Source organism: Hirundo rustica, chromosome 6, assembly GCF_015227805.2.
Source record: "Hirundo rustica isolate bHirRus1 chromosome 6, bHirRus1.pri.v3, whole genome shotgun sequence".
Classification (NCBI taxonomy): domain Eukaryota; kingdom Metazoa; phylum Chordata; class Aves; order Passeriformes; family Hirundinidae; genus Hirundo; species Hirundo rustica.
In genome coordinates, this window is record NC_053455.1 from 23,904,024 (window position 1) to 23,913,901 (window position 9,878).

Below are 9,878 nucleotides of genomic sequence, written 5' to 3' on the forward strand. Positions count from 1 at the left end.
GGGCGGGGCGGGCTGAGGCGGCGGCCCGCAGAGCGGCGGGGGCCCGGCCGCGGCGCTCCCGGGCGGGGAGGCGGGGTTGCAACCCCAAAACGGGCGCTTCTCGATTTATTTCATTTCTTCCAGGTGACGCGACATCCCCTCAGGCTGTAACGCGCCGACTCCAGAGTTTCCCGCTGCCGAGCAAGGAGCATCGTCTCGGGATGGGGGGCCGGCGGTCTCCGTTAGAACCGGGCGTACCGTGCCAGGCAGAATTGTGGGGTGACCTCGGGGTGCTCGAAGAAGATGAGGAGCTGGAGGGTTTCAGGAGGGAGGCGGAAGTTCTGCGTGAGAAGCTGAGGGAGGCTCTCAGGTAGGATGACGCCTGGTAAGGATGGCAGGATGGGGTGCAGGATTCCTCATCTTCGGGCTGGTGAGGAGGCGGAGCATGAAGTCCCAAAATGCACGTGTGTGATGCCAGAACACTGGCCACCAGTGCAGTTACAGCAGGGAGGATGAGGTCAGTAGGTGCCCACATAAGCAGCATTCACATAAACACAAAAAGCACAAATCCCCACTTCCCCTCACATCATATAATCATGCTTAAAATGTGGCAGCAGATCACACACATTTCTAACCAGTATCGTCTTCAGAGCTGTAGTCTTTCCAAGGTCGAGCTTTCAGCTGACTTTCCTTGTGGGTTAGTCTAGCTTGGCATTGACTAGCAGGTCACACGTGCACACTCTAACAGAAGAAATAGTTTATGAAGAAGAGACTGCAGCAATCACCAGCAAGTGTATTGACCAGCAGGAGTCTGTTCACATGATCTGCACCTTCTGTCTCCTCCCCTTTTTTCCCCTTTCCTGTTCTTGGGCCACTCTGATTCACCTTGATCCTTACTTTTGCCTGCATCTATTCCTTCCCTAAAATCTCATGTTTCCCTCACTTTCACAATTACCCTGAGACATCCTATGAGAAGTTTGGTATTTTCATGAGACCCAGGATAGTCTCTGGTGGGTTTTTTTTCTTATTATCAATAACATGGTCATCTTCTCAGGTACAAACAAAGTTTCTAGCTGAACCTCTGAAACGTGACATTAAAGCAGTTTCTTGTAATGACATTCCCATCAGCATACCAGGAATGCTAGTGTTTGGTACTGTTAGGATTTGTACATCTTTGTGCCTGATTTGCTTCTCCTGTGTTTGTCTGTTATGCTGAGTAGCTATTAGCAAGATAACCTTAAAGTTGGAACTTAATAGTTTGCTTGTGGCCTTTCTGGCAATAGAGTGCTAGCAGCACAATAAATTGCATGACAAAGCTAAGTGGGCCTAACTTCCATTTTATACATGGAAAACAAAACAAGCAAAGCTCTGCTCGTGAACTTTGGTAGCAAAGCAAAATATGGAGCCTGAAAATGACAAACCCTAGGCCTGTCTTTTAACAACCAGCTCAGCCTATGGTGTCTTTCAATCAATAGCGTCTCCCTTCTTTTAACTCTGTTTTTTAATAATTTCACTTATTTCCCCTTCATAATGTCTTTGTCTTAGTCATACATCTGGTAACATAAGGCAGTCCAGTTCTTTGACCGACCTCACCTCAGACAGTACCTGGGATCAGCAAAAGCCTCACTTGTTTCCTAAGTCCCGCTTGAGGCCAAAAAGCGCTTCATCTCCCTGGATTCCTTCCATCACCATCCCTCAGCCTTTCAAAATGACACTGCGGGAAGCTCGCAAAAAGTCCGAGTTGATGAAGTCATACATGTTTCTTGAACTAGACAAACAGAGAGACAAAAGGCAAAGCCAGGATGAAGCTGAATGCCAGAAACAATTCCGGGCACAGCCTGTACCTGCCCATGTGTTTCTGCCCCTTTATCAGGAAATAATGGAGCAGAATGAGATTCGCAGGCAAGCAGCAACACAGAAAAGAAAGGAGCTGCTACTTTCAACACAGCGGCCCTTCAGTTTTCTGGAAAAGGAAGAGAAAAAGAAAGAAGCTATCAGACAAAAATTCCTGGCAGCAGCAACCCCAAATGAGAGCTCCAAACAGAAGCAAGCCAGTAAAAAAGTTCCTAAATCTACTTACGGCTCACTTCTTGGAGATAAACTCAAAGGTAACATGCCAGGGCTCTTTCTGTAAAAGCACCTCCCTGCCTGTCCCTTGCTGTTTCCATGCTGGGAGGTAAGATCATGGCCTGTAGGGCATCACTTGGAGCCTAAGGCCAGTGTCCCCTGGGCTTGTTGAATCTCCTGTGTGTCACTGGTCATTACATTTTGTTTGAATACCCTTGCCGTAGAGTGCCCTAAGTTTAGTAGTCTTGTATCAGTCAGCAGCAGCACTTCTGTTCCACTCCCCAGAAAACATGGGCATGTTGACCTCTTCAGACAGACTTCCATACCCATTTCATTGCAGATCATGACAGTTTGGGAATCTTTCCCTGCACTAGGTTATGTACCTTTGGTTACACTAAAGGGACAGAGATGATTTGTGGCACAAACATGAAGACAGGTGTAGTGCCATAGGTGTCCAAGGTCCATGCAGAATCTTAGCTCTGACAATTTTACTCCTACCCAAGTGATCCATTCTCCACAGAACCCCAAGGAGACAAGAAAAATATTTCCTGAGCCCACATCAGGCATTTAGTTTAGTTCTAAGTGACAGTGTAGTAGTCCAGTCTCTCCTGCCATTCTCTGATGTTTCCAGTTGCCTTCCCACTTGCACTGGCTCAAGTGCTAAAACAAGGGGAGTAGGTACCAGGACCATTCTAGTCAGAAAGACAGCCAAGGAAATGTTACTGATGCTTGCTTTCAGATGGCTTAAGCCACCACAGTTGAAAGTTTGAAGTAAGCAATTCAGACTTCATGCTGGAATGTGGGAACTAAGCCAGTCCTTAATAATTCTCATGGCTTTTCTTATCCTTTTCTCCTTTTTTACTGTTTCCCAGTGATTTCTCCTTGAGGATACACCAGTTCAGTTTTCATCAGAAAACATTCTGTTAGGATGTACTAACCTAAATAGATTAGAAAGGTAAAAGGCAGCAAAGGACAAACTATTGATCTATTTCTATGTGGCAGATGAGAAGGGAGGAGAAATGAACATTTCATACTGCAGGCAATGAATACCTATAAATTGACTCAAAACCATCTTATTTTGCATACAGCAGTATTGATTTTTTTTTTTTTTTTCCTAAAAGCAAAAAACCAACCCTGGGCCAATGGTCTGCATTTTCACAAAAATTTAGTGCTGCACAGGGAACTGATTATAGCATCAGTTTGATGCTATAATCTGAAATATATTCTATGGAAAGTTTGTCATGAAAGCCACAAAGTGTCATCTATCCATCAAATGTTCCTTACTTAAAAGCTTTTCCAATATAGACAATTACTGCTGGAGATTACATAAAAGCCATCATCTATTACAAGTATACTTGAACAACTAATTTGTACCACACAGTCAACATGGCTCTAAGTCCCATATTAAACAAGTGAGACTAGATCATCACTGTTAATGGAAGATTAACACTTCTGCAACACAAAGGAGACAAAGGGCACAAGTTACCTGGTACCCCTAAGAACAGAAGTCCTGTTCAGTTATTGCTCCAGTAAGTAAAAGAGATATCTAGAAATTAATGCCTAAGAAAGAGACCCTACCATGGGTTTACTGGTATTTTTGAATTATTTTTCCCTGGGGGCAGTGGAGAGAGGGGGTAAGGAGAGCACAGAATGTTAGGTCTCTCCTATATGTGTAGCTGCCATCATGATGGAAAGTTGAGACTTGGGCAGTGGCAATTTCACAGCCTTTTATGTCACTCATGCTCTTCCGATTGCTTTCCTTTGGTCCTTTAGAAGCCGAACTCTACAGAGAAATCCGCATTCAAATGAGAGCAAAGGATTTGCTCAAGAGCTCTGTAGCTCCTATAGATACCAGCAACTGTCGGAGGGAGCCTCAGTCCCGAACCGCCACCAGAACTAAGCAGGAAAGACTTGGCTTCTTACAGGATAGAAGTTTCAGCTTCAAGCCAAGGATTAATCCAACAATACCAGATTTTGAAGAACTTTACTGGGCTTTTCAGAGGAAAACAGTAAGAAGACAAGAAATCAAAGAGCCAATTCGTAATAAGCCATTCAAGCTAAGAACCTCCAATCTCCATGCCAGGCAGAGGCAGGCTACTGAAAAGATAAAGGTGAGATAACAGGTTATTTCTGTGGTACTGCTTTCTCCTATTAAGATACCAACCTCTCAAGTTTGTAGCATTTAATTATTACTAGTTAACATCCTGAGGCCTCCGTCCTTGTATTGAGAATACTGCTGAATTCTAGGCCAAATGAGAGAACAAAATTCTACACATAGATGAGCTATGACAGCTAAGGCACAGTCACCCTTACATAGCTCTAATCATGTCTCCTTCCCCTTGTCCCTCAGAGTTACATCCACATGTAAGTCTCTGGTGATGGAAGAGAGAAGAGTGAGTGCATTCTCATACCCCAGCTGTTCTCTTTGGTAGGCAAATAACAGAGGAGATTCTGTACTAGCAACTGTCTGAACAAATACACTGAATGAAGTTTTATTTCTTTCAGGATTCTCAGAAGCTTTCCAAGGTTTCAGTGCAGAAAAGTCACTCTCTGCCTGGACTTTCCTCTCTCTCTTCCAACACCCTTCCTGTGTATATTACAGATGCAACTAGAAAGAGGGAATCAGCTATTAGGTAGGTAGAATAGTTTGTCTACAAGACTGTACAACTACTGAACAATATGGAGGAAAAAACACCTGTGTTTTCTCTCATCACATCAACTACATGGGCAAGACATTTCCTAAACATTTCTCTGTCTTCTTTCTTTGCTAAGTCTTGCTCTGTCTCCCTGTTGCTTTGGAAACTGCACATTTGTATGGCTGGAATTTTGCTTTTTCTCCTTAGAGGACTAAAAAAAAGAAATTCCCAGCTATCATGTGGTCTGGCAGTCCACAAGGGCTCATCAGTAACTTTTTTTTTCTGTATAGATATGCCCAAGATAACAAAAAGGAAGGGAACAAAGAAGGAATTTATTGGCTGGAGAAACAGAAAATGAAATGTCAAGCTATGCAAAAGTCTGTAAACAGCCGAGCAAAAGCACTGGATCCTCATAAAAGTCTGGAGGAAACACAAAAGGAGAAGTCAAAACAGAACAGGTCAGTATCTTACTCTGCAGAAAATTACTGTTTGCTCTACTAACTGAGGATCATCAGATAATTCTTTAGAACAGATTTGGTGTAAAAACATTTCTAGTCTAACCTTTTTTGGCTGTTGCATCTATTCCACATTTATTTGGATATCCTGACAATTCCACGCTTCCCCTTCCATACAGAACCATTTCCTTTAGATTAGCATTTGCACAAACTAATTTCTACAAGCCAATCAACTGTAATGTGTAACTTGGTGAAGAGCACATAAAAGACAAGGTTTTCTAAAAATCTGAACCCTGTTTCCTTGCTTGCAGTCTAAAAGAGCTTTGCTAATAGGTCCATAACTTGTCAGCAATAGGGTTTTTTTCCCCCCAACATTCAGAATCAAGAGAATTATCAAAGTGGTTTAAAGAATGAAACACTCACTGAGAATTTATCATTCCTGATCAGCTACAGTCAGAGGAAACCCACAGTAGACTGCCAATTTTTCCTTTTCAGGCAAAATTTGCAGGACAGAGCAAAAGAATACAGAAAGGAGCTGGAAGAAATGCAGCTACGAGTCAAGAACAGACCATTCCTCTTTGAACAGGTCACCAAGGTAACTGGTCCTAGAGCATTCTGGGCAATAGGATAAATTGTCTTTCATTTAAGACAGGCATTAATTCAAATTAATTCATTGATAAAAAGGTACAAATGGTTGCATTTGAGTGCAAAATAATACATTCCATGTGTTATTTTGCATTCAAAATAACACATGGAAAAGCCACCAAAGTATAATTTAAATTTCTTCCTACCACTTGAAAAAAAACCATTCAGGCTTGTATCTAGGAGCTTGCCAATTCCTAGTATGTATTGCAATCACAGTATATGGTCTGATCAAAATCAAAGCCTTATCACACTAGAAATTAAATTAAACCTATTCTGCACCTGAATACCATAGACTACAGTCTGGAGATACAAAACTTTTTCTTAAAACCCTCTCCAGTTAAGCACTTTTTCTTTGTACCATTACTGCTATGGAAGAACATTAATTATGGTTATGTGGCTTTTATCTCCTGTAGGCTTTGCAATCTGGGGCTGCATTCAGCACATCTCACCCATCACACAGTACCAGCTGCAAATCTCTATTGCACCTGAGGTGTAGATACGATCTGTACTGTATCTTTTTCCATGGGTTTTCTCTTTCAGTTCCCCATCCTTGCAGGAACTACAGCTGGTTAGAGACAGTGACAATACATTGACAATATGCTGATTTAAGATTTCTCAACAGAAAGCTGAACAGGCTTTCTGTTCTGATAATGGAGGCAGAGAACACACCTGTGTGATAAGCACTGGTAATATTTCCATGTTCCAGATTGGTAAGGATTCATCATTATCAGTAGTGTTCACTCATGTTGATACTAGGTTTCTATCCTTCCATATAGATCACCTTAATCTTTAGGGACTGGCCAGTCCCTCTGGAAAACCTCATCTCAGACTACATTGATTTGCAAGGTTCATTTGGAGGCAGTGAGGATATAGGACCCAAGCTGCTTGGTTTTTAATTGAGCTGATATGAAGATATTTCACAGGCACTCTCCATTTATTAACTTCACTGTTGTTAGTTCTTACCACTTACAAGCAAGTGTGCTTACAGGATTTCACACAACTCTGGTTTTGTATGGTTTTGATTTGAGTGTCAGTTTGGACTCAGACACAAGTATACCAGTCTGGTAAGACTGTTTTTCAAGGAGAACAGAAGGAAGAGAACAAAGAACTGAAGCAGGAAAATGTGAACTCTGACTTTGAGAGATGTTAGATATTTTCCTAGTGTTCAGGTTTGGTAGCGTACTGTATGGATTGCAAAGATTTTGGACAGGAGGTTGCGTTGTCCCCTTGTGCACATTAGGAAGGTCAGATGTGCACTTCAAAACAAGTTGACCTTATGGGGAATCCCCAGTTCTATATATTTACTGTTTAAGTTTCGATTTCACAGCGTGATGCTCGTCAAGGAGCAGAGCGTCGCTACAGACGCACCCTCCAGCAGGTTGGCCTGAGTGAAGAATTTGTAAGGAGAAAAGGGGAAGATGCCACTGACTTGCTGGAAGAAGAATCTGATGTTCACAGGTAATAAAAACAATGCAGTACAGCTCTTTTTTCTGTAACTAAAAATATTTTCCTTGTTACTGAATGCATTCAATTTTCTATAATCTAATGTAGGAAAAATTAAATCAACTTCACTGCTCTTATTTAGCACTGTGGCTTCTCTCTCTGAATTCCTATGACTGCACCCTATTTCATATGCACAAGGCAAACCATTTCTGGTATTAGACCATCACTGTTTCTGCAGGCTGCCTGAGCCTCGGGGTGAAAAGGATGACTGTACTCAACAGGAAGCAGTACCTCAAGAAGAACAGAGCGCAAAGGGAGCGGCAACATAGAAGCTCGAGAAAGAATCCATCAACCAGCTCTTGACTTTTTCTGTTCAAGATTCTCCAGGTTAATCCTCAGGAACTTAATAGTTGAAGCTGACACCTAAGAATTGCTGTGGGGTGAGATGGGAGAATTTAGTAAAGGCAAAAAAAAGCTGTTGTTTAGAGCATGTCTTGTTCAGCCCAGCAAGCCCTGCAGCCTCCCTTAGTCTTCGAAAGTGTCCCTTGCCTGAGCTCTTTCCCTTTAATGGGCAACAAAACAAGTTAAAGAGGTTGAAGTGCTATCTTTGGATAAAAGTAGATATGAAAGATTGAAGAGGTGCATCCTCTAGTGTCAACTCCTTGCATTCATGCCACAGAAGTACACAGGAAAGGGAAAATGCTTTCCACTGTGCTAGAATGCTTTCAAACAAGGTATTTCTACAAAAACAAATACCAGGATTTGACCCACCCTGGGAGAAGACTCAAAGGGAAGTCTGCTTCCACTACCAGCTCTGCTTCTTCTCCCCATTAGTAAGAAGCAATACTCTTCCTATATTAAAAAAATCCCCTAAGTTGCATGATTTGAAAGTGTTTCAACATCTTATCAATTTAGGTCATTAATTTGACCCAAAAAAGAACCAAAGTTATGAAGAAGGTTGTAATTAAACAGTGCATCACTTTGAATTATTGTTTTCCTAACTGTATGACTACTGTGATATCAAAGATGGATTCTGGAGGAAAAAAGATTAGATATTGCCTGCCAGCACATTGCACTCAAATGCCTAGTGCATCTTGAATGGAGGATTTCACACTTTAGTGATCTCCCTTTACCTGACACTAAAGACCATTGCAAAAATAAAAGTCTTTGCCACCTGGAATGTTTTCTGAGAATTTTGCACTTTGACATTAAAATATTTTAAAATTGATGTAATGTTTCTGTGTTGTTCAATTTTCCTTATCAGTCATCTTTTCCTCACTGAAATAGATGTCTCTTTTTGTCACCTCAGTCCTTTTTTCCTTACACTGCAACAACACAGCCTTATCATCAAATCAGAAATACAGGACCTGTCAGAGCTACCACATTAGACAAAGATATAAAACTGAAATAATGACATTTTTAATAATAACAAAGCACTAAATCCAATAATTTGTGGTCCAGGGGTTTCACACTGCTACATTACAGGCTGAATGCACCAGACTGCAGCATCCTCGTCTGTGACTCAGTCTCCACACTGAGAACAGGCTTAAGCACCATGGAGGGTTCCAGGAAGGGTGCTACCAGTGTACCAGTTCCTACACAGGCTTAATTGTGTAGGACACACAGAGGCTGTTCTTTCTCTGGGTACCCCCTGGAAAAGAGCAGTGATGTAAGCATATTGTCACCGTGCCTTGCTACACTGAAAGAGGAAAGAAGATTACTTCCATGCTTTAAGTCTGTGGTTGAAAGCCTCTTTGTATGGATATATTTGGAGCAGCGGGACTGAAATTTTAATACATACATTTTAAAGGGTATTTCCTAAAACTGGTTGCTAATTTCCATAACAGTAGTTAATGGTGCTGAAAAAAAAGAAATTTCCAGGCACGTGAAGTGAAAAGGGAAACCCTAAGAAAGAAGGAACAAAAGTTTAAATTATTATGCCATATCCTTTTAACACATACTAAGGTGACATGCATGAATATAATAACAAATAAATTAAGGTCTTCACAATGGTCCCTAAACAGAAATTGCAGAAATTTCTGTGATGAAAGTAAAAGAATCAAACTAGGCAACTGAAACTCACATCTCTCTTGCTAAATAAAGTTTTGTTCTGAAAGGAGGATTACATTTCTATAATCCTAAAAGAGAGATGTAGTCTCTTAATATGTCTCAAAAATGGTACGGAAATAAAGAGTTCCAACTATGGTTCTGGATTTTTGCATTTTATGAAAATATTTGGTTATATTCAATTACAAGATTTACAGCCCGTTCAGATAACCTGCAAAAATACTGTAGAAAAGAGGACATCTCACTGGAGTATCTCCCATCAATTGCTGAGATGGCAGCCAAACTGCATCAGTTTCCCAGGGACCTGGTGGAGCTTCTGCCGGAACCTCCAGGTTACAATACCTGTACCAGCAGCAGCACTACCTCTCCATTCAGCTAGAGAGCAATATAAACTCTAGGCACTCCCTTTGCATAGAAGCAGACACACAGTGCCTTAGCAAAACTCTGCATTCTCAGTAATGCCATTTCTGAAGACTCTAAGTAAACAAAATATTCAAAACACCATGTGGAAAACTCATTTAAAGAGCTTGATATACCAAACAAATTTTGGAGAAAAATGGGAAAAGAAGGAACAGAACACAGCAAA

At 41.4% G+C, this 9,878-nt stretch overlaps 1 protein-coding gene across 1 annotated transcript; it reads left to right on the forward strand.

Annotated features, from left to right (window-relative positions):
• Positions 1-30: 30 nt before the first annotated feature.
• FAM161B (FAM161 centrosomal protein B) lies at positions 31-8,453 on the forward strand. The gene is made up of 8 exons (XM_040068443.2): positions 31-349; positions 1,525-2,087; positions 3,820-4,157; positions 4,552-4,679; positions 4,973-5,140; positions 5,633-5,732; positions 7,110-7,240; positions 7,464-8,453. Exons 1-8 carry the CDS (start codon positions 201-203, stop codon positions 7,552-7,554), a joined length of 1,668 nt encoding a protein of 555 aa, XP_039924377.1. The 5' UTR covers positions 31-200; the 3' UTR covers positions 7,555-8,453.
• Positions 8,454-9,878: the final 1,425 nt, after the last annotated feature.

Coding starts and splice junctions, on each gene's coding strand:
- FAM161B (XM_040068443.2), top strand. CDS start 201: ATGGGGGGCCGGCGGTCTCCGTTAGAACCGGGCGTACCGTGCCAGGCA. Junction 350..1,524: donor AAGCTGAGGGAGGCTCTCAG/GTAGGATGACGC, acceptor TCTTTGTCTTAG/TCATACATCTGGTAACATAA. Junction 4,680..4,972: donor AAGAGGGAATCAGCTATTAG/GTAGGTAGAATA, acceptor TTTTCTGTATAG/ATATGCCCAAGATAACAAAA.